General features: G+C 55.6%; 4 protein-coding genes across 9 annotated transcripts in view; 2 read left to right on the forward strand and 2 right to left on the reverse strand.

The window, feature by feature from the left end:
• Positions 1–1909, forward strand: part of PLA2G3 (phospholipase A2 group III) — a 4777-nt gene extending 2868 nt beyond the window's left edge. Inside the window, exons 5-7 of the mRNA XM_007453184.1 lie at positions 535–664; positions 773–889; positions 1524–1909. Of these exons, the coding sequence (XP_007453246.1) occupies positions 535–664; positions 773–889; positions 1524–1737 (461 nt within the window). The 3' untranslated portion in view covers positions 1738–1909. The remainder of the gene's footprint in view (positions 1–534; positions 665–772; positions 890–1523) is intronic.
• A 1089-nt stretch (positions 1910–2998) lies between these two features.
• On the reverse strand, positions 2999–12623 carry INPP5J (inositol polyphosphate-5-phosphatase J). 4 transcript variants are annotated; one of them, XM_007453187.1, is made up of 15 exons: positions 12430–12623; positions 11338–11458; positions 10736–10797; positions 9710–9887; positions 9243–9356; positions 9013–9121; positions 8684–8800; positions 8175–8350; positions 7667–7778; positions 7417–7526; positions 7097–7280; positions 4420–4557; positions 4194–4271; positions 3963–4067; positions 2999–3764 (listed from the first exon to the last, which is right to left on the reverse strand). In XM_007453187.1, the coding sequence occupies exons 3-15, from the start codon at positions 10761–10763 to the stop codon at positions 3258–3260; spliced, it is 1956 nt and encodes a 651-aa protein (XP_007453249.1). In that variant the 5' UTR covers positions 10764–10797; positions 11338–11458; positions 12430–12623; the 3' UTR covers positions 2999–3257. The 4 variants fall into 4 exon arrangements, with proteins under 4 accessions (XP_007453249.1, XP_007453248.1, XP_007453250.1 ...); XM_007453186.1 differs by lacking the exon at positions 11338–11458; XM_007453188.1 differs by lacking the exons at positions 9710–9887; positions 11338–11458.
• Positions 12624–19713: 7090 nt separating this feature from the next.
• Positions 19714–21974, forward strand: SELENOM (selenoprotein M). Its single transcript, XM_007453189.1, is given in 5 exon segments — positions 19714–19833; positions 21017–21052; positions 21258–21292; positions 21654–21732; positions 21816–21974. Coding segments are annotated over 5 exon segments (429 nt in total).
• Positions 21975–22329: 355 nt separating this feature from the next.
• The window catches only part of SMTN (smoothelin), a 22158-nt gene continuing 19146 nt past the window's right edge, over positions 22330–25341 (reverse strand). For 2 of the 3 annotated variants that reach the window (XM_007453191.1, XM_007453190.1), the window contains one exon: positions 22330–22634. In XM_007453191.1, the coding sequence (XP_007453253.1) occupies positions 22484–22634 (151 nt within the window). In that variant the 3' untranslated portion in view covers positions 22330–22483. The remainder of the gene's footprint in view (positions 22635–25341) is intronic. The other variant, XM_007453192.1, reaches the window with a different exon arrangement.

Here is a 25341-nt window from a genome sequence, read left to right on the forward strand (position 1 = left end):
CTTCCTTCCCTGCTGAGCTCCTTCTGGGGTCTCCCAACCTCTCTCGTGCTGCAGCCAGAGGGATCTTTGTAAGCTCCAAACTTGTCCATGGCACTCCTTGCTGAGGCCCCACCATGACGTCCCAACACCCAGGGGTTGTTGAGTCTGGTCCTGCAGATCCTACTCCCCAGTCGAAACTCCAGTTCCACAAACCTCATTTGGTTCTTCTAAAGCCACTTGTTCTCTCCCACTGCTGGGCCTTTGCACATGCTGTTCTTGCTGCCTGGAGAATTCTCCCTGACTTCCCCTCTTCCAGCCTCAGCTTAGAAGCCTCTGCCTCCAGGAAACCTTTTCTGACCACTCTCGACTCTCTGGGCTTCCCCATGGCAGCACTGCTCTCTGTGTGTGCACATGCGCGCGTCTCCTATGTGTGAGGCACTCTGAAGGCACAAAGGGCATGAGATGGAGGGACACTGTGTGTGTGGGACAGAGCACGTGTGCTGGATGGCAGTGGGCATCGAACAGGGCTCCTCTCACCACCACACCTGCCCCCAGGTGCCCGCCAGGCCTGCCGCGGCTTCCGCCGCCTGGACCAGTGTGAGCACCAGATAGGGCCCCAGAAGACCAAGTTCCAGCTGTTCAACAATGCCCGTGAACCCCTCTTCCACTGCAACTGCACGCGCCGGTGAGGCCTGCTTGGACCCTTGGGGGTGGGCTGCCTGTTGCCAGGCACTGGGAAGGGACACCCGGCTGACGAGGCCCTGCCCCAGCCTGAGCCTGCCTCTACCCTCAGTCTGGCACGCTTCCTGAGGCTCCACAGCCCACCTGTGGGCACCAACATACTTTGGGAGCTGCTGGGCATGACCTGCTTCAAACTGGCCCCTCCACTGGACTGTGCTGAGGGCAAAGGGTAAGTGACATCAGGGCCAGGAGGGATAGGGGACTTCCCAAGGGGTGGGTTGCCTCTGCTCCCTTTGTGCACCTGGGCTGAGAGGGTGATGGAGGGGATCAGGGGACCTCTGAGCTCCACTGTCATCATCCCTGGGTTCGGCTCTGCAGTTGGCCCATGTAGGTTGCATCTCAACTCTGTCATTTACTTCCTATGTGACCTTGCAAGCTGAATAACCTCTCCACACCTCTGTTTCCTTACCTATAAAATGGAGGTAGAGGCCAAGGAAGTGGCGTGTGTGACGTACATAGGCCAAGGCCTGCAGGACACATAGTAAAACACCTGCTTAACTCTTACCCCATAATCCACAATTTCATTTCAATTCTGATTCTCAAAACTAACTCTGTTACTTTTCCTATTTCACAGGTAGGGAAAACTGAGGCCCAGACTGACCCAGGTTTCTGCAGCCAGCTAGTGGCAGAACCTGGGCCTCTGGGTGCCAACCCAGGTTTATTCTGCCCCCTGCTAGGTGTAACAGTCCCCCACCCTCCCAGCCCCAGCTCTGCTCCTCTCTGGGCCTTGGTCACCCTCTCTGCAGAGTAGGGTGGGATTCTTGGCAGTCATGACCACCCGCCCCACTTTTCTCTCCTCACAGCTGTTCCAGAGACCCCAGGGCCATCAAGGTGTCAGCTCGGCACCTGCGGCAACTTCAGCAGAGGCAACTCCAGCTCCAGGGGACAGGCACAGACAACAGGCAGGCATGGACTTCAGAGCACCCAAAGGCCCCCATGTCATTCTATGACCGGTGCCTGCAGCTGACCCAGGGAGCCGGAGGAACTGAAGGACAGCAGAAATCCTGGAACCAGTGACCTCAGTTCCAGCTCTCCTGGGCACAAGACTGGACCTCGTCCCTGGCTTTGCTAGGCCCTGGGGGTCTCAGCTTCCCCACCACGTGTTAGACTGAAGCATGGACGGGCTCTTGTGGATAGCCAGAGGGCTGCATGGGTAGGGTGGGGGGGCCAATACCCAAATGCTAGACCACGTCTCCTGCTGTGCTGGGTGATCTTGGGCTGGTGACACAACCGCTCTGTGCTTGGATGTGGTATTCAGGAGGCTCATTCTGCTGCCCCAGGCTTGGGCCTTCCCAGAGAAATTAACATCCAGATGGGAATGGGGAGAAGGTAACATTGAAGCAGCCCCAGGAGGTACCAGGAGGAGGTACATATATGTCTATGTTGCGAAATTAATGCATGTCTTAAGAACTTGCCCAGGGAAGCCCCAGCGTCTGCCTGCTGAGGTCTAGGGCAGCAGGTGGGGAATGAGGGATGTCACAGAAGTGCCTGTGTCTGAATCCAGGGTGGCGGAAGCTAGAAAGGGGCTTCCCAGCTCACCTCCCCAGGGGACCCCTTCTCTTAACAGCTCCTATGCTCTTCCTGGCCCAGCCCTGGCCCATTCTTTCTGCCCTAGATCTAAATTCAGATCTCCCCCGTGCCCTTAAGCAAGAGACCTCCTTCATTCTGAGCCTTAGTTTTCTCATCTGAAAAAGGGGAGTGTAAACAGGACCTACCTCATAGGGTTGTTGAGGATTAAGTGAACCAACTCACGGACAGCACTCAGCACCTAGTAAATGTTCCCTCTCTCCAGCACACAGCCAAACTGTGCTTAGGTGTCTGATTTTGTGTGTGTGTGTGTGGTACGCCGGCCTCTCACTGTTGTGGCCTCTCCCGCTGCGGAGCACAGGCTCTGGATGCGCAGGCTCAGCGGCCATGGCTCACGGGCCTAGCAGCTCCGTGGCATGTGGGATCTTCCTGGACCAGGGCACGAACCCATGTCCTCTGCATCGGCAGGCGGACTCTCAACCACTGAGCCACCAGGGAAGCCCTAGGCATCTGATTTTTAAAGGTTCACATAACCTCTTGGAGGTCTCAGTTTGCTCACCTGTGAAATGGAGCTAAGAACTACACTGAACTCAACACCACAACTTGTGGTGCAGCTTAAAGGACATGGCATATGTAATGTATACAGCTGGTGCCTGGTAATTGTCAGATCTGTCATCCTCTCATCTCTTTAGTCCCTTCCTCTGACTGTCCCCAACCCTAGACTGCTAACAAGTTAGGAAGAAGTCAGGAGTGAGGCTGGAGAATTTAATTCCTAATTGATGACCTCTAGGTTTGCTCCCCCATCCCAGATGGGGGCTGGGATAGGGGTTTGCTGATTGTCACAGCTGAGGTGCCAGGACCAAGTTTGGGGGACCCCAGTTGGCCACCCCTGGCCAGAACAGAGTGGCAGGTGCACATAAAGCTGGAGCAGCAGCAGGAGGGAGGCAGGTAGGTTTGCAGAAGATTGGGGCAGAGTGGGGGCCACCTGGGCCTGCCTGCCCACCTCACCCTCAGGGCCCCAGGCCCCCTTCCTCCAGGCCCTGCTGACCCTGCGGGCTGGGAGACAGGCTGTCGGGGGCCGGGGCCTCCCGATCGGGTCCCCAGGAGCTGCCACCGCCGGGGTCTACGGTCTCTAGGCGCAAGGCAGGCAGCAACCCCAGGCTTTGAGGCACAGGTGGTGGGAAGGCCCAGGACCCAGGCAGCCCAGGGGGCCCCTCCTCACTGTTGCCCCGGCTGCCACCATCACTGTCCCCATTGGAGGCTACCCGAGGCAGGCGGCGGCTCTGGGGCGAGGGGCTTCGGCTGGTGCCACGGCGTTCACAGGACGAGGGCTGCAGGGCGAGGCCGGGGAAGCGGGCCAGACCTGGGCTTCGGCTACGGTGCCGCTTGGACTTGCCAGGGCTTGGGCTGCGGGACTTGGATGCAAGCAGCTCCAGGGTGCTGTCATCCTCATCCTCCGAGCTGGCAACCGAGCTGTCTGTGCTGCTGCTGGCCAGCTCCGAGGTAGGCAGTGAGATCTGGGGGGAAGGCTGGTCACTGGGGTGGCCCTCTCCCCAGCCGGCCACTGAGGCCTCTGGGAACCACTCCCGCCCTCCCCCTTAGCAGACCCAGGAAGGTCAGGATACTTGTAGGAGGTCACAGAACAGAACGTAGAAGCTGTAGAGGCATCTGAATACGCCTTTGGCGCCCCTGACCCTGCAGCCTGGCCTACTTACCTGGAAGGGCTCAGTGACCCCGATAAGGATGCTGTGGGTGTGGCTATAATAGCCCAGGATGAAGTCTCCGTGACCCTTGGGCAATGACTCCTCACTGAATGTTACCTGGTGGGCCAGGGGGTTTAGGCCCAGGTTGGGGTGAGGGAGGCAGCCTCAGGACTCTTCAAGCTGAATCCTGAGCCACCAAGGGCAATGGGGACTTCCTCCCACTCTCCCCCTCCCCTTAAGTACCTGGTAGATGTTCCCATCCACATCCTCGTGTTTGGCCCAGACATAAGCCACGTAGTCCTTGCAGTGGCGGAAACCCACCTGGGGCGAGAGCAATCAGGGTCGTGACCCCTAAGGTCTGACCCCAGCAGCCTTAAACTCTGGAGAAGCCAGGGACCCCACATGGGTCCCTGGCTGCCCCTTCAGGCCCTTCCTTCCCCGATGTACCGACCACCCCTGCCCGTCTCACCCGGTACAAGCCGATCCAGTCCCAGGAGCTGCGGGCGAACACCGTCTCTATGCGGTACCTCACCACAGCCTGCTCTGGCCGCACCCACTCGTCTGCCACATCCAGCCGCACAAGCGGCACTTCGTCTCTGAAGGCAAACTGCCCAGGGGCAGGGGGCAACATCAGGGGAGACCCTCTAGTATTCTATGCACCTAGAGCCCTTGGGCCTGCGTTGGCACAAATTGGCTGAGATGAAGGGCCTTTGAAGCCACTGCACAGGCTGGGAAACTGAGGAAGAACAGGTCTAGGATGAATGCCAGGTTTCCTGCCTCCCAGCTCAGGGCTTTTTGTCCTTAGCCTCCTTAGGGAGTGAGTGAGAACACAGCTTTGAAGCTTAGTAAACTGTGGGTTTGGCCCTGGCTCTGCCATTGTTATACAGTGTGACCCAAGGTGAGTTTCTTGACCTCTCTGAATAGAAGGGCTCCTGTCCTTAAACTCTGATGATCTTATTTAACTCTGGGGTTGCTCTGCAGATTCAATGAGATACCGTATAAAGCATCCTATAAATTTATCAGTATACAGTAGGTGCTCAATGAATGACTTGCTTATAAGCTAACAAAGGAGTCCCATGATGCACTGGATATTCTGGAGTAAAGTGAACACCCATGAGCAGGCAAGAAGAGCTCTGGGTAGATGGCTGGAGACCATCCAGGTTCTGCTACTAACCTGCTTCATGACCTCAGATAAGCCCCTCATCAGGCTAAGTAAGACTCAGTTTCCCCACCTGTATTAAGGAACCACTATTAACCTTGTTTGTCATCAGTCCATGGAGACAAAAGAATCTTCTCTTCCCAGGGTCACCCCAGGATGAGCAGGGGTTCACCATGTGGATGGGGTTGCTGGGGTGGCAGGTGGCCAGGGTATTGGCTTCACCTCTGTCCCTCAGGGAAAGACTCGGTGGTGCCAGCCTCAGGCTTTGTCTGCTCCCCTGTTTATCTGGTTTCAACTTTCTCTCCCTCCTCAGCTTCTAAGCCAAGCTGCTCCAGAAGAAACCAGCACATCCTCTCCCTGCCTGTGGGTTCCTAACAGCAGTTCTGGCCAGGTTGCGCTCTTGGAAATACCCTTTAGGGCCTTGTGGGGTCAAAACTCCTGCTGAGCCCTGTGCTGTGTTGCTTTGGATAAGAGATTTAAGTTCTCTGAGCCTCTGTTTCTCTCATCAGTAAAACTGGGAGGAGAATTTAGACATCCTCAGGGCCTACCACAGTATTCAAAGGGATGACATACATGAAGTAGGCTACACAGGCTCTGGCATATAGTAGGTGCTCAACAGGTAATGTTTTACAAGGGACAGGGTTCTAGATAAGGAGGGAAGGATAGGGCACCCAAAAGGAGTGGTTCTCAAGGTGAGGTCCCTGATTGGGGGTTAAACCTCACACCTAAGGCTTTTACCAAAGGTCGTGGGAGGCCAGACATGGGCAGATTTCCATTCCCAGCTGAGGACATTGGCCACTGTCCCTCTGACTGACCATATGACAAAGTTAGCAGGGAAAACAGTCTCTGGTCTGCTGGGCTCCCTCTTATCAGATCAAGAGAATCCGAGAGACCAGAGTTGGGTTTCAGGACTGGAAATTGGGCTCCACCCCACTCTGCTGCTGAGCCTGTGTGCAACTTGGGGCGCATGCCTACCTCACTAACAGAAAGTTGGACTACATGGTCTCTAAGATCCAGTTCTGACATTCTTGGATTTCCACTTTTTCCTTTGGCAGCTAGGAGCCCCAATTCTAAACACAGGGGCTTCCCTGGTGGTGCAGTGGTTAAGAATCCACTTGCCAATGCAGGGGACATGGCTTCGGGCCCTGGTGTGGGAAGATCCCACATGCCATGGAGCAACCAAGTCCATGCGCCACAACTACTGAAGTCTACGTGCCTAGAGCCCGAGCTCCGCAACAAGAGAAGCCACTGCAATAAGAAACCCGCACACCACAACGAAGAGTAGCCCCCGCTCGCCGCAACTAGAGAAAGCCTGCGCGCAGCAAGGAAGACCCAACGCAACCAAAAATAAATACATAAATCAATAAAAATTTATAATAAAAAAATCCTAAACACAATGCTAAATTTTATAGTAACTATTTAGGGTTTAGCTTTGTATTTTTTTGTATCTCTACTCCCCCTCCCCATCACATATGGTAAGATGGTAAATAAATAATAAATGAATGTGAATGAATGCTACATGGGATTTGAGTAAATATTTTCGTGGCTGGTCTTATTATATATGTGAATTTTAACATAAGTTGCCCTAGCCTTTCTCAGAAAAGGGGAATTAGAGATTAATGGAAAAGGTATACCCTTTGAAATCAGACTAGCCAGGGTGCAAATCCTAACCTTCCCTTTAGTAGCCATGTGACCCGGGGCAAGGGGTGCTGTGTCTCTGGGCCTCAGTTTTTTCACCTGAAAATGGAGATCATAGGACTTCCCCGGTGGTCCAGTGGTTAAGACTCTGAGCTCCCAATGCAGGGGGCATGGGTTCGATCCCTGGTCCGGGAACTAAGATCCCACATACCGCATGGCATGGCCAAGAATAAATAAATAATGGAGATCATAATCCCACTCCCAGTCTGCTGTGACAAGTGGATGTTGCTGAGGGCAGGTCTAAGGGGTTACCGGTGGGCAGTGGGATGCTGATGAGGCCAGGACTCACGTGCAGGACGAACTGGGCAGCCACGGGCTTGTGGTCGCTGACAGTGTATTCCATGTGGCTGTGGTAGCTGTGCTGGGTCACCTGGAGCCGGTGGCTCTCCCGTCCCGAGGGGCTGGGACCTCCACCTGGAGCCTTGACCTTCCACAGGATACGGTCTGTCCAGGCTGGCTTCCGCTTCTTGGCACTGCGGTGGGCAAGGGTAGGCTGAGTATCAGGGGTTGGGGGTCAAGGCACCTCTGCTTCCTGTCTCTCTTTCCTGTCTCCCTTATCCAGAAGACTTCAGCCCACATCCCCACCTCTCATCCCAGTTCTGAGCTCACCTGGTATCATATTTGTTAGTACCCACGTCAAACTTGAAGGTGGGCGCAAAGTTGAGGGGCCCCTCCTGGAAGCCCCTCAGGATGGGCCAGGTGTTCTTGGCCATGTTGAGCTGTGAGGGTCCAGAAGCACAGAATTGGACAAGAGCTTGGGCAGGGCAGGTGAGGGCAAGGACCATAGCCTAGGGTACAGGTGGTCCTAGGGCACGTTCTGTGTGCTTGGGGTTTTGGGGTCCAGGCTGGGATTCCCCACCTGGTCTTTCTCCCAGAGCTGGTGGAGCTGCTCGCTGTCGATGGCAAATTTGACGAAGTGCAGGTCGTAGCTCTCGATGCGGAAGTTCAGGTCCCCGAACCAGAACACGAGGCTGTTCGGAGGTGGGGGTCAGCGGGGTCCATGGGGTGAAGAGCCCAGCCCAGATCCTTCTCTGCCCCCATCCAACCCGACAGCTGCTCCTAGTGATGACGCAGAGGGTGGGTGGGTTGCTGCAGGGCCGCCAGCCCACCAAGGAGCAGCAGGGGGTGTAGACCTAGAAGTTAGGTTCCGACCCCCAGCAAGGCCTTGCCCCTCAGCAAAGCTCCACCCTTCAGGCTCCACCTCCCCATCAAACTTACCAGCTTTCTCGTTCCTAGCTATAGTGTGGGTGGTCTCCACCCCCATAGGCCCCGCCTCTCCCCACAAGGCGCACCGGCCTCGCCCCTGAGGCCCACCCCTCCTTCACTAGCCCCGCCCAAGCCCCATTAGGTCCCGCCCCGGCCCGTACTCGTGATCCAAGATGCCTCGAGCTCCAGGCCCCTGGAACTGCTGGAGGCTGAGGATGGTCTGGAAGTTGTCCTTACGCTGCTCCGCTTTGTCCATGTGGGCCGGCAGGTGGCAGTTCAAGAAGCACAGCATGTGCCCGAAGGCGGCCAGTCGCACACTCACTCCACCCTTGTTGCCCTTGGGAAACAAGGTTGGGTGGGTTATGGGCGGGGCCTAGGCTAGGAGGTGAGGCCCGCGGGGCTTAGGGTGGGCGGGGTCAGCGGGTGAGGCCCAGGACCCGTGGAGGTGTGGAGAGGGGTGGGTTCTAGGGAAAGGAGTGGAACACTAGGAGGGGCGGGGACAGAAAGGGGCGGGGTCTAGAAAACAAGGGGTGGGGGTGGGTGGGGAGAGGCAGGCCTCAGAGTAAGGGGTGTAGCTTGGGGAGGGGATATTGCCAGTACGCGGGGGTCCGGGGACTAATCTACGGATCCCTTAGGGCCCTGTACCCTCCCAGGCCGCTTCCACGCTCACCCAATAGCCACCCAGGCCAGTGCGCGTGCAATCAGTCTGCACATCCCTCAGGAAGGGCAGGTGGTAGTACTTGGCGAACAGCAGCAGGATGACGCCCTGCATCCGCACAGTACTCACCTGCAGCAGAGGCGTGAGGAGGCTGAGAGACAGGACACAACTCCCCCGCCCCCGCCCTCGCCTTTTCCGGTTCTTAAAGGTCTGCTTTTCCATCTTCCCATTTCATGGACCCGGCCACCGAGGCCCAGCGGGGCCCACGGTGAATCAAGGCAGAGCTAGGGCCGAGTAATCCAGGGGTCTCCACCTGCCCCGGGGGTTGAGGGAGGAGTTACCAGCACGAAGTTGAAGGGCCCCAGTGCGTCCATGAAGAGCTCGCTCCACTGGTCGGTGAAGAGCGCGTCCTTGAGCCGCTTGTTGATCATAGAGTTCACTTCCTGCAACCTGTGGGGGACTGTGAGGCGGCCTTTGGATTGGGGGGGGCGCCCTAGAAACCCCTCCCGTGGGAGAGGGTCTGGGAGGCAGGAGGGGCTCAGGAGGGAGTCTACTCGCCCTGTCCCCTCACCCTATGGCGATCATGTCTGCCCTGTCACTGTCATCGCTGCTGCCCAGGTGAAGGAGGGATGTGACATCATCGGGGGGCATGGCGGTGCCCACGTTCCATGTGACCACAGTGATCCTGGGGAGGTGGGGGTACAGAAGGGGTTACTACTGGGGACCACTCTCTTACCCTCAACCTCCCTCCCACAGGGCTTTTTCTGGGGAAATAAGCTTGAGTATAAGCCCTCAGAAGGACCCACAGTGGGCCCAGGGTCCCTTCCACCAGACTCTTCCAGGGGAGATCAACTGAGGTGGGGTAGGCAAGTCCCTTAGGAGAGGATGCTGTCTTCCGAGGGCCCCAGAGTGGGCCTAACACCCACAGGGAATCTTCCTCAGTGAGGTCAGCTGGGGCAGAGTAGGGTAAGCCACCCTAGAAGGATGGCTAGTCTCAGAGTTCAAGCCCCAGCAATGTCTTGGGAGAGGGCCCCTCACCAGAAGCCAGGGTCGCTCTTGCAGGTGGGCTGAGCTGACCAAGAGGAGGATGACGAGGTGGATGTAGAAGAGGAGGTGGTGAGAGGGGCTGGGGTTTCTCTGGGCTGAAGATTGGGGCTCAGATGCCCACCAGGCCCGGCACCCTGGGTGCCAGGCCTGGGGAGGGCCATCTCAGGAGCTGGGGGGACACACGGGGAGCGGTTTGGGGAGCGGCTGGGGGAGCGGCTTGGAGATCGGGGTGGCTTGGGCAGAGGTGGGGGCACAGTCTGGGCTAAGGGGGCCCCTGGCCGGAAGGTGGGGTAGAGAAGTCCGGGGGAGCGAGTGCCAGGCTCTGGAGGACCCTGGCCCACATCCAGGGGCAGAGTCTGTGGTGTCCGGGACAAGACAGGATCCTCAGGGCTGCTGCGGGGGGCCTCAGGCCGGGCTCTGAAGGAGGGGGAGATCGGAGGGTCTGGGGGGGCTTGAATCAAGGATGGGGAGCCCACAGGACCAGATGTCTGAGTCGGGGGCTGGAGATGCCCTTCTGAAGGGGAGAGAGGTCTAGGGGCTGGGGCATCCCTCTGTTTAGCTGGTGTCCATCCCACAGAGGCCAGGGCTGATGTCATGGATGCTGGAGTCAGGGCCTGTTCCTGAGAGGGTGACAGAACTGGACTGGGCACTGGGGAAGAGCTGGAGGGGGGCTGTGGGGGCTGTTTCTCAGATGCCATGGCCAGGCTCAGGCCTGAAGCAGCCAGGGCTGGCTTGGGTCCCATGGAGGCAGGTGGCACCTGCTTCTGATCCCTGGACAGTGGAGCCAGCCTGGGCCCCAGGGTAGCTGGAGGAGGCTTCGGCCCAGCCGAGGCAGACATCACCAACTGGCCCACAGATGTTGGAGCCAGTCTGGAGCTGCGATGGGCAGGAGCTGTTTTCTGCCCTCCAGGGGTAGACATTGGAGCCAGGATGGGTCGGGGAGACGCCAGAGCCAGGCTTGGCCCCTTTGAGGAAGGTGGCATTGCTGCTGGTGGCCCCACAGGTGTCAGAGCCAACCTTGGTTCCGAGCGTACTGGTGCTGCATTCTCCTTCGCTGAGAGCTGAAAACGTGAGTCCATCTTGGATAGGACAAGTCAGAGACTCAGAGTCAACCCTAACCAGGCCTCCACTTCCATATAGACCCCAGCAGACTCTGTCTAGCTAAGAAAAGCACATCTTTCTGAGAAAGTTCTTCCTAATTTCTCACCTCAGTCCATTCTGCTGTGAATCAGCTTCTCTTTTGGAGGAAACAGGACATGGAAACCTATCCCCTCCCTCACTTGTGACACCTCTTTCATAGATGGGGAAACTAAGACCCCCAACTCAAAGGAGGCAGTGTGAACCTGGACCTGAGGGCTCTCCTTGCCTTCCTGGCTGGCACCCACTCCCTGGCCACCCTGGAGTGTTGGGTGGCTGGAGTCAGCTTCCCTGAGCATTGCCCACCCCTGCAGTCCCTGCTGCTCCCCTAGCCAAGGGCTACTGATCTGACCCCCCCAGATCTTCCCACTCAGGACACCCTGGGGCCAGCCTGTTAAACACCACCCCCTTTCCTCCACAGTACACAGGTTCCCCCCGCCACGTCCCAATTCCTTGGTCACAGCCCTCTCTGTCCTCGTCACCCATTCCCAGAGCTCCGTGCAGGAGCAAGAGCCTGGGCTGGGACTGGCCATGTCGATTCCCAGCCCAGCTCTGTGTGACCTTAGGCAAGCACTTCCCTGCCCAGGGCCTCAGTTTCGCTGTCTTAAAATGAAGGACCCTGGTGAAGGATCCCTGGCCACACTTGATCCTGGGAAGCCTAGGTCTCATATCCTCTGCATGTATGAGCCAAAATTTGCTAGGCTTCCATTTGAGCTCCATGGAATAGTCACTCCTCCCAAGTGTGATTCTAACACCCAGAGCAAGTCCAGGATTCTGTTGATCCTGGCGCCGCACCACTGTGCACAAGTTGTACCCTCTTACCCTTGTCACCCCACCTGTGAGGACAGGCAAGCAGGTATCCTCTTTATGTCCAGCAGGTGGAGTGGCGGGTGTGAGGCCCTGCAAGGACCTCCTCTTCCTTTCCCATCTGTCCCTGTCTGATGCCCCTGTCTCCAGAAGTCAGGATAAAGTGTCCCTTGCCAGGGAGGGTAGACAAAGGTTTATACTCACCCTGGGGTGGCCCCATCCCTGCCTCCAGACATGCAGTTCTGTCTGCATCCCGTGTCCTGCGTGGTTCAGAGAATCTGAAACTCTGCCTCGACCTCTGTCCCCAAACTCAGCTCTTTGAGGCTTGCATTTTGGGCATCCTCCTTGGTTCCTAGTGTCCCACTCCAAACCCCCACCTCAAACACCACACCGCCTCCAGCACTAACAACTTAGACATCCCAGATGTCACAGTTTCAGTCTTCAGGGACAAGCCTCCTCATTTTGCATTAGCTCAGAAAGGACAAGCAACTTGCCCAAGGTCACATAGCAAAGCTGGAGCACAGCTGGGTCCCCTGATACCTGGTCCAGGGCTTTCCCAGGAGGTCCTGGAGACAGCTAACTCCATCTCTCTCTGAGTGTCCCATCACTACCCCCTCAGCCCCTAGGGTACCCTGTTTGCCCAGTCCCTGCTTGGTGGGCAGAGGAGAGTGCCAGCCCCTCAGCTGGGGCACCAGGGTGCCTGCAGTATGTGGGGGTGTGTGGGATTAAGGATCAGGAATGGGGGAACTAGGATTTAGGGGTCTTACCTTGGAGGGTGCCCCAGTTTGGGAAATCCCATGGGGCATGGGCAGGGGGCCCAGACCAGCCTGGGTCCCCGGCCTCCCGCTGCCACTGATGCCCTGGCCCTCCATGTCTGCAGCCCCCGGCAGCCTGGGTTCCCTTGGGCTCCAGCTCCTCCGCTAGCTCCCGGGAACCAGTGATGTCATCAGCCGTTTCAACCGGCTGAGAATTTAAAGACACAGGCACCAACTTCCCACCATAGAGGTGGCCAGGGCAAGGTGGCCTACCCCCTGGGGCCTGGCTGCTGAGCCCAGAATGGTCATGGTGGGGGAGGAAGCAGGGGGAGTGGGTCCATTGGTCTGGCACAGGTCCCAGCTGGCAGCATAGTGGAAGCTGTCTTTCTGTTCCCACCCTCCAGCCAGTAGGCCTGGCCAGCCCTTGCTCAAGGGAGGGGCATTGACACACCTGAGGGTAAGGTAGCTCAGAGGTCAGCCCCCTCTCCAGGGCTTCAGAGACACCTGAGTCCCTGCTCTGATCCTGTGACCTTCTTGACTCCCTGCCAGCTCAGGGCTTGCCTTGGCCCCCACCCTTGCCCCATTTTCAGGCCTTGGTGCCTGCCTCTCGCCTGGCTCTACCCTTCCCATCCCAGAGCCAGACACTCAGGCTCCAGCAACTGGAGTCTTTCCCATCTCAACCTCAGCACTGGCCCCTCCTCTTCTGCAGACACCTTGAGCTTGCCCTTGGATGTCCCCACAGCCAGGCCCAGCCCAGCTCCTCTCAGCTTTCCTCCTCCAAGACTCACTGGGTGTGGCTTGAGAGAGGGACTTGCTCAAGGTCACCTGGTGAGCTGGGGAGGTCCCCTGAGCCTCAGTGACCCAGGAACCACAAGAGTCAATTGGGATGTCTGGGGGAAGGGAGCTGGGGTGGAGAAAGGCCCAGCAGTGGGGGAACAGACTGGCAGGAGGGTCAAAAACAGGTCTGGGAACTTCTTTGGCCAGGACCCAGCAAAGGGCCTGGTCTCCAACAGACCTAGGGAAGTGTTTGTTGAATGAATCAATCAATCAGTGAGAAGAGTGAATGAGTGACAGGTTCAGATACGGCCGGAGATAGCTGTGGGCTCTGCTTCTGCCTCTTTCCCACTCTCACTCTTATCTGCTAAGCAGTCCCTGAAACCCTGATTCCTCCAGAGCTGCTTGATTGCTTACAGAGGAGTGATCTCACTAAGTTTAGGCATAAAATGATCAGAGTTTTGTGCCCAGAGCTCCCTGCTGATCAACAGTCACCTCTGTATCCTCATGGACCGGTGTGGTCCCCTGCATGAAAGTCACGTGGACAGATACCTCATTCCCTCTCCTGGATGGGCTTCCCACCTCTGCTTGACTGTCTCTGGGTCTAGTCTGTGTTTCTGGGCTAGCACCTCTGTGAGGCTGGAATTTGCAGGGGCAGAGACCCAGGCCTTATTAGGGTCCTGAGGTAGAAATGTGGTGATGGTGGAAGTGATGATGTTGGTGATGGGGGAGGTAACGACAGTGGTGATCGAAGGGGTGGAGATGATAATGTATGTAATTATGATAATAGAAGTGAGGACTGACAGTGCTGGTGGTGGTGGTGAGGTGACAGTGCTGGCAAAGTGGAGGTGATAGTGGTGGGATGGATGTGATAGAAGAGGTAGTGGAGGTAATAGCGATGGCAATAGTAGAGATGATAACAAAGGTTGGTGATAGTGGAGGTGGTAGAATGAAGAGATGAGGGTTATAGTAACAATGGAGGAGAGATGGGGGCAGACGAGGTGGTGGGGGTGTTATGTTGACGGAAGAAGAGGTGGTGGTGGAGTTGGAGGTGAAGATGCAGGTGGTGGTGAGGGAGGAAGTGAGGGTGAACAGGGTAGTGGTGCTCAGGCCACCAGATGTGGGAGGAAATTTTGAACTTACCCTGCCTAGCCCTGACTCCTATTTTACAGATGGGAAAACTGAGGCCCCCAAGAGTACTTGGCTTCTGTTGCAATCCTGGAAGTGATGGGAGACAGATCCAGGTCCCTGGAACCAGTCCTAGGGCTCAACCATCCGGGCTGAGACAGGGGCATCAGTGTCCTTGAGAAACCAGGCAAATGTCATGCAAATAAGTATTCAAAGGGCTCCTCTGCCCAGTGGGGCAGCCAGGATCTCCACCATGTTCCCTCCCTGAGCTCAGATCCTGCAGGGGACTTTGTTTCTGTCTCTGCCACTGACTTACTTGGAGAGTCACTCAGATTCCTGGTCTGTGTAAGGCAGATTACAACAGTAGATACCTCCTAAGATTGCTGTGAGAATTCAACAAGATAATACATCTGAAGAGTTTAGCACAGAGCCTGGCACAAGCAAGCTCTCAGTAAGGGCAGCTTCCCTGGAGTTACCACCATCACCACCACCACCACCACCACCACAATCATCATCATCATCATCATCCTCATCATCATCATCTATCCCAACCTGCCCATTTTGGAGGATGCTGAAACTGAGGCCCAGCATAGTTGCATTCCTGGGTCGGGGGGAAGGAAAAGGGGCTCTGAGACCCAGACATGGCCATGCTAGGGGAAGGGGGCAGGGGGCAGACCTCGGCTGAGAAGAGAACAGGGTAAGAGCTATATTTGAGCTCCTGGTATGATGACTAAGGAGGTTGATAACAGGCTTTGGGGCTCAGGGTGGCAGGCTGGGGGCAGCTGCCAGGGAGAACCACCCCCCTGGAGATGGCTGTCTCCGGAGACACCTCCTGGCTCCCTCCCTTCCCTCGCTCCTGGGGGTAGGGGGTGGTGTACTGAGGCAGAGAGTACATCTTTTCCTGCCCCGTCCTAGAAATCTTAGTGCTACCCTCCAGGCTGTTTGGGTCAGGGATAGGAAAGGAGGTGGTTGATGGATTATCTGTTACTCTCCATAGTAACCCTGTGATGTTGGTAATAAGATCCCCATTTGATAGAGGAAGAAACTGAGGCCTAGGGATTACACAGCCAGCAGGGGACAGAGCATGGGGTTTCCAGGGAGATGGTGGATAATTCTCCCTTACAGAGGTTCCTGTTGAACCTATTCTTTGAAGGAGAATCTGTATTGCCAAACTGAAAAGAGAAGAAACACCCCGGTAAGCAGAGGGTGCAGCAGGTGCAAAGGTATGGAGTATGAAAGGTTCCGGCTGTGAAAGGATGCAAACTCTGGACATGTGCCCTCATGGCCCTTTGGCTCAGAGTAAATCCCCCAGAAGTAGGGAAGGGAGAGAGAGACGTGCTTCTTCCTCTTTCCTCTTCCTCTTCCTCGATCCACCTCCCAGTGGCACCTGAGGATGGTAATGGTACAGAAGGGTCTGTCCTCTTCGTTTTGCTCGCTGGTCACCTGTGAGGGAGGTCACACTGTGGCCACTAGTTGAGAAGTGTTTTGAGACATAGAGGGTGCTACAGGGTAGTGTGGGAAGGTGGAAGAGGTAAGCATCAGGGAGGGCTTCCTGGAGGAGAAAGTATACAGGACCTGGAGGAGCATTTCTCCTCCCAAGGCTTCACTCCAGAGTTCCTTATTGGTATCAACTGCCACATGTTATACCACTCTCCCCTCGTTCTCACCTCTGGGGCAGGTGTCATCCTCACCTCCCGTTCTGCTCCTCAGGAATGGGTTCAAGGAGGAGGAGTGACTTTCCCAAGGTCACACAGCTGGGGCCTGAGCTCAAACATCCTTCCTTCCTCTCCTCAGCTCCCCCTCCTCCCAGGCAGGCTGGCACCTGCTGTCAGCTGCTCTGAAGTGAATGGCTATTTTTATTCTGGTTTGAGGGGATCTCGGGCAGCAGAGCCATGTAGGTGAGAAGGCTCTAGGACAACTGGCTTCAGCAGGCAAAGAGAGGTTTACTGCAGGGACAGAAGCTTGCCTGGGGACTCTCCTTTCTTGCATGCTGACCTGCCCTTGGCACCCAAGTCTCCAGAAACTTCTATATTGGAGCTCAGAACAGAGCACAGAGCCAGACTAAACCCTAGCCCTGATTCCATATCCAACTTGAGCCCTAATCTTGGTGTTAACTGAGCCCCAATCCCACGCTAAGACTGAGCCTCTACCCCAGCTCTAGATTGAGCCTTGGTTCTGGTCAAGTACTGAGCCTGATCCAAGCCTGACCTAGCCTGATTCCACCTGGAGACCTCAATTCTGGACCCAGATCGAGCGCTGATCCTAGCTTAAGACTGAGCCACGGTCACAGACTGAACTTTAACCCTGGTTTGGACTAACCCTTGATTTTAGACTGAGCCCCAAGCCCAGGTCTAGACTGAGATCCAAGTCTGGTCATTAACTCAACCTGGTGGCAGACTGAGCCCTGATCTTGGTCGCAGACTGAGCCCTGAATCTAATCATTGACTGAACGCTGGTCTCAAACTGAGCTCTGACCCTGGGTCACACAACTCTGGTCACATACTAGTCCCTGACCTCAGACTGTGCACTGAATCTGGTCAAAGGCTGAGCCCTGAACATAGTCACAGAGACCAAATCCCAATCACTGACTGAGCCCTGACTCCAGCCCCAGACTCAGTTCTGAACCTGGGCATAGGCTAAGGACTGACCCTGACCTTGTCTGAGCCTGGCTTTATCACAGACTAAACCCCAAACCCAGCCCCACCTGAGGAGGGCTGCTGGCCTAGATTACAAACTGCCCCATAAAGGCATGGATTATGAGCAGAGATCTGTTCTGGGAGATCCTGGGCCTCCCGTGACTGCTGATGCCGGAATGTTCCTGGTACTGTTGTGGCCAGTCTCTACCATCAGTTACACTAGCTGGCTAGTCAACACTCAGCAGCCCAGGCTATGGCCCCTCCAGGACACAGAGTCCAGGTTAATGCAATGAGGGTGGTTTGGTGGCACCTGTCCAGTGAACAGCGTGGGCCCATGAGGTGCTGAGGTTTGGCTCTGTCAGCAGAAAAGCCATGGGCTCCACGAGGCCTCTGGCTTCAGCCAATCTGAGGCCCTTGTTGGGGTGTGGGGTGGGTAAGAGGGAACCCATGGCATATGACCCATTCTTTTTGTTAACAAATGTTACTGTTTGTGTTTAGGTAATACATGTTTATTATAGAAAACAAAGAAAAATATTGTAAAGGAGAAAAAAAATTCACCTATAATTTCATCTACCAAGAGATGACCATTTTGATTTCTTGGGTTGTTTCCTTTAGATTATGGTTTTTGGTGAAGGCATATGTATTTATATATACATATTTTATAAAATCCATTGGCTACTCTGTTGCCGCCATACATCCATTGCAGCTCATATCCTTGACAATCTTCAGGAATGGGTCCCAACTGGTTAAGCCAGGGAGCATTTGCATTTCCCCAACCACTTGATTAGATCATGGATGGACCTAGTGAGATATAATGAGACTTTTGCCGGGGGTTTTGGGAAAGAAAGCTTGTTTTCTCTCCTGAGAAGTTTACAAAAAAAAAAAAAAAAAAAGATTTCCCCTTGGTTAGATATGAATGAAGAAGTCTGTGGTGGTACTGGTTACTACTGGCAGCCATCTTGACACCCTGAAGGTAATTGGGCTAATGATAAGCTGATATTATAGAAGCAGAATGGAAAGAGATCAGGTCTTGGTGACTTTACCAACCAGATCAAACCTCACCTGAAGCCCTCCCTGCCTGGACTATTTTGTTATTTGAGCTAACAGATTCCTTTCATTGTTTAAGCCAGTTAAACTTGAGGTTTCTGTGACTTGCAGCCCAGAGCATCGCAACTCCCAGCTGATATTACTGTTTCATAGCTTTTTAAAAAAATTTAATACCATAACTATGAACATTCTCCATGTCATTCAACAGTATGCCGCATCATTTTAAACAATTGCTTGGTTCTCTATCCTAAGGAGGTATCACCAGTTATTTAACTCATCCCCTGCTGTGACATGCTTCTGTCTTCTCTTCAGTTTTTCACCATGATAAACAGTGTCTTGATAAACATCTTGACCTAACAATTGATTCCCTCTCTGAAGATTACTTTGGGTCAAATTCTGAGAAGTGGAATACTGGGCAGAAGAAATATTTTTAGGGTTTTGATTTACGGTGTCAAATTGCCTTTCAGAAAGCTTGGATGAATTCCCACTTCCACAGCAGTAAATAGAGTGTTAGACATAGCCTGTCATTTCAATAATCTGGATAGAACCAATTATATTTACTGTGTCCTCATGCATTTATAGAGAATGGATATTAAATAACAGCCCTAAGCCTATTATTATTATATCTTCACAATCAAGTCAGTGAATGGGAGGTAGCAGGTTATGAACAAAGGGCAGAACTGACTTTTCCATTAGGCTCAGTGTCTAGGGCCCATCATACTTTTAGGGGTCCACAAAAATATTTTAATTTTAACTTCTTTTAAAATCGGAAGGAAAAAATGAATAAGTAATCATGAATCCAGCCTGGATTACATTCATTTTATTAAATCAAAGCAGTTGTAAAATCCAATTTTTAATATATGTTTTTTAATAAAGGAAGGGGCCCAGGAAGGCAAAACTGGTCATAATGCAGCCTTGGTTTGATGTTGAGGAGGATTCTGAGTCCCAGGCTAGATTCGGTGGGAAAGAGCATTGTGATCAATGTGCTGTGTCTGCCTTAGGCTTGAAGAGAGGAAGTAGCATCCTGATCTAGTTATCTTTGTCTTGGTGAGAGGAACACAGGCATGTTTTAGGTTCAAATCCCAGATCCACAACTTAATTGTTTTACCTTTCTGAGTCTGTTACCTAACTTGTAAAACGGAGTTCATGGGGCCATTCTGAGGTACTGTGCTAGGTACTGTTCTAAAGAGCTTTCTAATGTGTATTAACCCTTTTATCCTCCCAGCCCCGACGTAATATTCCCATCGCCACACGTGTGCTCAGGAAATTGAAATCCAGATCGGAATTTCATCCAGAGAAATAAAAAACACTAAAAAGGATTCCCCAGGCCTCAGTTTCCCCATCTTCAAATCGGGTGTCTGACCCAGAAACTCGCGTGTCCGTCCGCATCCCGCCCGCGCCCCCTGCCGGCATGAGGGGGCACTGCCTGGCCGCATCCTGTCGGAGCGTCCATGCTCTCGGTCAGCAGAGGGAGGGTGGACACTCTCGGGGCTGGGAAAGTAAAGGGCTGAGGGCCAGAGAGGAGCCCAAACCCCGCCGGGAGAGCGCGGGCGGCCCCCACGCAGGCCCTGGGCGGAGACCGAGAGCTGGGGGCGTGGTCCCTAGCGGGGTGGGACCTCAAGCAGGGACCTGGCCAGCTCGCGGGCCCAGACGTGGCGCAGTGGCCGGACGGTTCACCTCTAGCTTGCGGATCATCTTCGGCCGGGTTTCAATGCGCCTCCTGCTGCTTTCGTCGCCCCTGCTGCTGCTCCTCGCGGCAGTCGCGGCCGCCACCACCACCTTCCGGCCCGACTGGAACCGTCTACACGGCCTGGCCCGAGGCCGGGTAGAGGTGAGTGCGGCGGTCCCCAGGCTAGGGACCACCGACCCCTAACCCCGTGGCCCCTTGGCTTTGGAATCACCGCCCGTTCTGATCCAGGACCCTCCCGACTCCCATGTCCCCCTGTCCCTCCCACTCCCCAGCCCCAGAACGCCCCAGCACCCACCGTGGAAGCCCGAGACAACCGATCTTGAGGCCTGGAAATCTGAACCCCTCCCCAGTTCCCCATCCGGCCAGACATCGGGCCCCAGACACATTGGCCCTGTCCCCTAACTTCTTCCAGCCATGACTTTCCCAAATCTGTCCTCTGGACCCCAACCTCCCATCCCCCCATCACTTCTGTTTTTCCTGGAATTCCTCCCCACCCCAGTTCCGGTTGGTCTCACTCCCTTTGCCTGGGAGACAGAAGAATTTCTGGGAGCCTCCCTGCCACCTGGCTGGGAACTGCCTTACCAACTCTTACTCCTCAGCAATCCCCCCACCCTCCCCTGCCATGAAATACCCCACCAAAGTCCCTGTGTAACTTGGATCATCACAGACCCTCTCTGGGCCTTACTTTTCTGCCTGAAAAAAGTTGGGGGGGGGGTGGCGAGGGCGGGGAGGAGGGAGGACAAGAATGGGTAATCCTGGGGTCTGGACTCCCCTTCAGGGAGTACAGGGAGGAGCCCTCTCAGCCTCCTTTGTTGGGGAAGCAACCAGATGGTCTGTAGGGCTAGGCTGCAGGTGGCAGGGAGAGCCAGCTCTGCACCGGATGAGGTAGGGACCAGATGGTAGGTGTCTTTAATAGGGCCTCTCAGGGAAGTTCTGAGCTGTTTCCTTCTGGTTTGCCTCCACCCTGAGGTTCTAGGGGCCAAAGACCAGGTCCAGGTCTCTATGGCCTGAGGGGGTAGGGTGATCATTTCTCTTGGGCATTGGGCGTGGGTCAACAGTCAGTAAGTTGTGCAGGCAAGAGCCCTAAGGCTGGTAAGTGCCCTTTGGGTTTCTGGTCTTGCTCCTCTTTTCCTCTGGTGTGGGTGGGCCTCGGCTTCCCCATCTGTACAGAGTTCCTCCTTCTACCCACAAGGGGCCTCCACTTCCACATCTTAGGAACTGCTGTTCCAGGGAGTAATTCACAGCTCGATCCAATGCCCAGCTGGGGAATGAGGGTGAGGGTAGATGTGTTACTCCTGACCTATGCCATTTTGTTCCCCTCCAGACATGTGGGGGATGACAGCTTAATCGCCTGAAGGAGGTGAGTTTGAAGGAAGGGATCCCAGTTCTGTCCCCCCTGAGCCTCTTTGGGGGGTGGGCAACATGGTCCCAATGACCGGGTGGGGTAGGTTCCCTGGGCTGGGAGTCAGGAGCCTGCACCTGGCTTGCTGTGTGACCTCACTGGGCTTCAGTTTCCTGTTGGTACCTGGAGATGGTTGGGGTCTGATGTTCTGGTTCCTCCCCAGGTGAAGGCCTTTGTCACCCAGGACATCCCACTCTAGTATCCTCCTTCTGTTCTGGGGGAGGGAGAAAGGGGAGGGTATCTGCAAGAATCTCCTTCCACTTAACTTCACAGATAGGGATGACAAATGGTCTTCAACTGACAAGTGGGATTGATTGATAGTGGCTGCCCAGCGAATTCTGAGGTGGTCTTGGATTGGCAAGAGAAATTGACTAGTGATGACTGCCACAGACACTGGCACAGAGAGGAGACCCCCTTACTTCTTCGAACCCTAATTTCCTCACGTGTAAATGGGTATCCCTGCCCTGCTTGGGCAGACGAGGTAGTGTTCACGTCGACAAGTCCCCGGGAGACCCCACCTGCCTCCGCCCACCACTACCCACCTTAACACCATCTCCAGCCACAACCTGGTAATGAAACACCTCCCGGGGGCCGACCCGGAGCTCGTGCTGCTGGGCCAACGCTTTGAGGAACTGGAGGTGAGGCCTGGGGAGGTGGACAGTGGGGAGGAGGGGCGAGAGGCGGGGCCCGGCGCGCTGACCCCGCCCCTCTTCTGCTTCAGCGAATCCCACTCAGCGACATGACTCGCGAGGAGATCAACGCGCTGGTGCAGGAGCTCGGCTTCTACCGCAAGGCGTCGCCCGACGAGGCTGTGCCCCCAGAGTATTTGCGGGCGCCCGCTAGGCCCGCCGAAGGCGCTCCTGACCGCGCTGACCTGTAGGTCTGGGGACGCAGCACCACCCTGCCTGAGCCCTGGGGACAGAATGAAGCGCTCAGCGGCCCGGGAGCACCACCCTCGCTGAGGGCCGACGCCCAGTCCCCGAGCCAGCAGGGATGGAGTTGCGGGGGTCCCTCCTAACCCTCTTTCTTCCCTTCCCAGCTCCACTAAATCCCCTTCCGCCTTCAGCGAGACTCGACTCCTTCTTTGATGCGGGCGGGTGAGGAATAAGAGCTCCCTGAATACCCATAGGAGACAGCGCATCCCCAGCTGCCTGGCTGCCAGAGTGGGGACGTGGGCACACCTTGCCCAGCTGCCCTCCATTCAGCCCCCCAAGGGAGGCAGAGAGGAATCAGGGTCGTTGAAAACCAATAATTTATCAAAACGCTGCGTGTGTATGCGTGGGAAGGTGTCGCGACAGACAGGGCAGCGGTGGGCAGGCGCACAGGGAGGGGACGGTGCCTGGATGGTGGGGGCAGCTTGCCGCTGCGGCCTTGCGGGAGGTGGGGAAGCTAGACATTCTTGCCGCGCAGGCGCAGCTCGTGGCGCCGCAGGTGGTTGTAGAGCGACTGCACGTAGGTGAAAACGCACTTGGGGTCGGGCTTCTTGCCCATGATCATCATGTCCTCCACCTCCACGAGGGGTACGCAGTCCACCAGCATCCTGCGGGGAGGGGGGCACGGGGGTGGTTGTCAGTGCCGGCCCCGACTCTTGCGGCGACCCTCTACCCAGAGGTCTTTACAACGCCGCAGCCCGCTGGTCTTCCAAAAACTCGACTCCTGATCGACTGAATGGGGGAAAAGCCTTCTAGGAAGGCAGAAGCCCCAGGCCCCAGCCACCCAAGCCTGGAGGCACCTCTGTAGGGAGCAAGGCCAAGGCATGTGGAGGTGAAGGAGGAGATCCTTGCCCCATCCCAGCGCCCAGGCGCAGCAGACCCAGCGCAGGGTTGGGGTCTCAACCCCTAGCCCTGGGGAGGTCCTCATTCCAGACCCCACCCACTTCTCTCTGGAGGGCTGCCTCCTTCTCACCCTCAATGGCACACTCCAGCTGGCACAAACCTCTCAGTTGGGCCGTTGTACCCAAGGGGCCTCAAATCTTTCCCTGCACCCAGGACCCACTCCAGTGACCCTCTGGGCCCAGGATTATCTGCCAGCTCCCTGGCTTGGTACCTCCTGTAGAGCAGCCTGAGAACCCCCATCTGCCTCAAGGGACATCCCTGCTGTGTGAGATGGTGGCCAGGGAGGTGTGTGTGTATGTCTGAGAGACAGTTCTTTAACCCTTATTACCCACTTGGGTAGAGCAGGGGAAGCAGATGAGTGTCCCAATCAATACAAACTGGACCAACTACATCACATTCAGGGGCAGGACTTGCTCCCTCCCATGTGCCATGCCTGGCATATAGTTAGCACTGTCAATGTTGTTAAGTGAGTTTCCTTTGGCAGGGAAGGCATGAGGGCAGGAATTGCTCCTGTTCCCAAGTCACCCAAGGGCCCAGGACTACCTTCCATCTTGTGCCTTCAAGGTCAGACCTTCAAGGTCAAACAATGTAAGGGCTGGGGCCTACTCTCAGCTCACCAGGATTCCTTTGGGGAAGAAGCCTGGGAAGCAGGAGACCTGTTTCTGCCAAGGCTCTACTCCTGGCCAGCTGTGGAAGCTAGAGAAAACCCTGCCCTGTGACTCAGTTTCCCCATTTTCTGCAATAGTATAGTCATTCTTTGCTTCATTTGAGTCCTTGGAAGCACCTAGGATGAGTGAGAGGTTTCTGACTCGCATGTTGAGGTGCTATGTGCCCTGGAGGTCATCTCTGCCCCAGCTTGTTTCAGCTGTACTATGGTGAAGAGGCGGCCTCTTTCTGCAGCTTCTTCCAGCTGTGGCTATCTCCCCAGGGATCGTGGCCTCTCCCAAAGTGGAGCTCCCTCCCATCTCTGGTGTCTTCCCTGGAGACCTTATAAAGCCATTGTTTACACCGGGGCTCACGGCTCAGGGCTCCTGCTGCCCCAGTGACAGGCCAAACACCAGGCAATTCGAGCAACAGCACGGCTGAGTCACACTTTCCAACTGGAACAGGGCCGGACTGGGCCCCACTCCCTCCAGGCTGGCCTGCTGGGCAGCAGCTCCTAAGTCCATATATGACCTGGAGCCAGCACCATGCCCATCTTTCCCTCACCTGCACAGCTTCTCTGAGTATATGTGTGTGTATATGTGGGGCTGCCCCCCACAATGGCTCCAGGCCCCAAGGGGCATCTGAGTGCACTGCTAGCTCTGTCCCTGATTCACATTACTTTAGGCAATCCCCTTTCTCCCTCTGGGCCTTCATCTTTTCTTCTCCCTACAAAATGGGTGGGAAAAGTGATGGGGCAAGGAAAACAGCCACAAGGTGGGGAGTCTGGAGTTCCAGTTTTTGGCCCTAGCTCTGACCTAACAACCCCTGGCACACTCTGAGCCCACCTCTCTCCTCTGAGCTCCTGGTCTGTAATGGGCAGTTAGCTCAGGATCTGAATTCTCTACTGTGGCCCTAAGGTAAGATGACCAGACAGGAAATGCCACAGCTGGCTTGGGGATCCAGGACCCCCACCAGAAATAACTTCCTGTTAAACTGGCCTCACTCCTGAGCTCCTCAACTTGGAGCACGGCACCCCCAACTTCCCAGTGCACAAACTGGAGGCCTGGGAGGCTTCCCTGACCCTCCTTCTCCCTCCCCAGTGGGTCCATCAAAAAGCCCATCCCTCTGCTTAAGCTTCTCTAACTGTCTAGTCCGTCCCCTCCCTCCCCATCCCTCATCCAGGCCTCACTCAAGGATTGTTCTTCAATGCTACCAGACCACATACATCCCTTCTGTTTGAAAACCTTTTATAACTCTTGTTGTCCTCAGAAGGAACTTCAGACTCCTGACTGTGACCCCTTCCTCCCCCTCACATCCAGACTAAATAAACTTCCTTCCCTTCCTGGGTGTGCCATGCCCTCCACCTCCCTCGTCCCCACCCCTGTGCACTGGCTGATGCCTCTGCCCGGGACTCCCTCTCCTTTATCCTGAACTTGTCATTCAGATGCCAGCTTAGTTTGCACTGTTTTGAGAGCTGTCCTGGACCTGCCAGCTGGGTCGGGTGTCTCCCTGGGGATCCCATGGCCTCCTGGGCTTCCTCCATCTCAGTCCTGCCCACCTGGCTCATCACTGCCCATTGAGGAGAATAGTCTTGCCTGTGAGGTCGTCCTGAACAGAAGATAAGGCCGTGCCTGGCTCCTTCTGGCTCTTCTCAGGGTCCCCCTGCTTCCCCACCCCCACTCCTGCCATTTCCCTGGCTTTTCTTTGTGCCCCACTGAGCAGATTCCAGCGGGGCAGCATATTGGGACAGGGGAGCAAGGCGGCATT

The sequence above is a fragment of the Lipotes vexillifer genome, unplaced genomic scaffold (assembly GCF_000442215.2).
Source record: "Lipotes vexillifer unplaced genomic scaffold, Lipotes_vexillifer_v1.1 scaffold1197, whole genome shotgun sequence".
Classification (NCBI taxonomy): domain Eukaryota; kingdom Metazoa; phylum Chordata; class Mammalia; order Artiodactyla; family Lipotidae; genus Lipotes; species Lipotes vexillifer.

Coding starts and splice junctions, on each gene's coding strand:
- INPP5J (XM_007453185.1), bottom strand. CDS start 12,534: ATGGAGGGCCAGGGCATCAGTGGCAGCGGGAGGCCGGGGACCCAGGCT. Junction 8,351..8,683: donor CTGGCCTGGGTGGCTATTGG/GTGAGCGTGGAA, acceptor TTGTTTCCCAAG/GGCAACAAGGGTGGAGTGAG. Junction 4,068..4,193: donor TGGATGGGAACATCTACCAG/GTACTTAAGGGG, acceptor CTGGCCCACCAG/GTAACATTCAGTGAGGAGTC.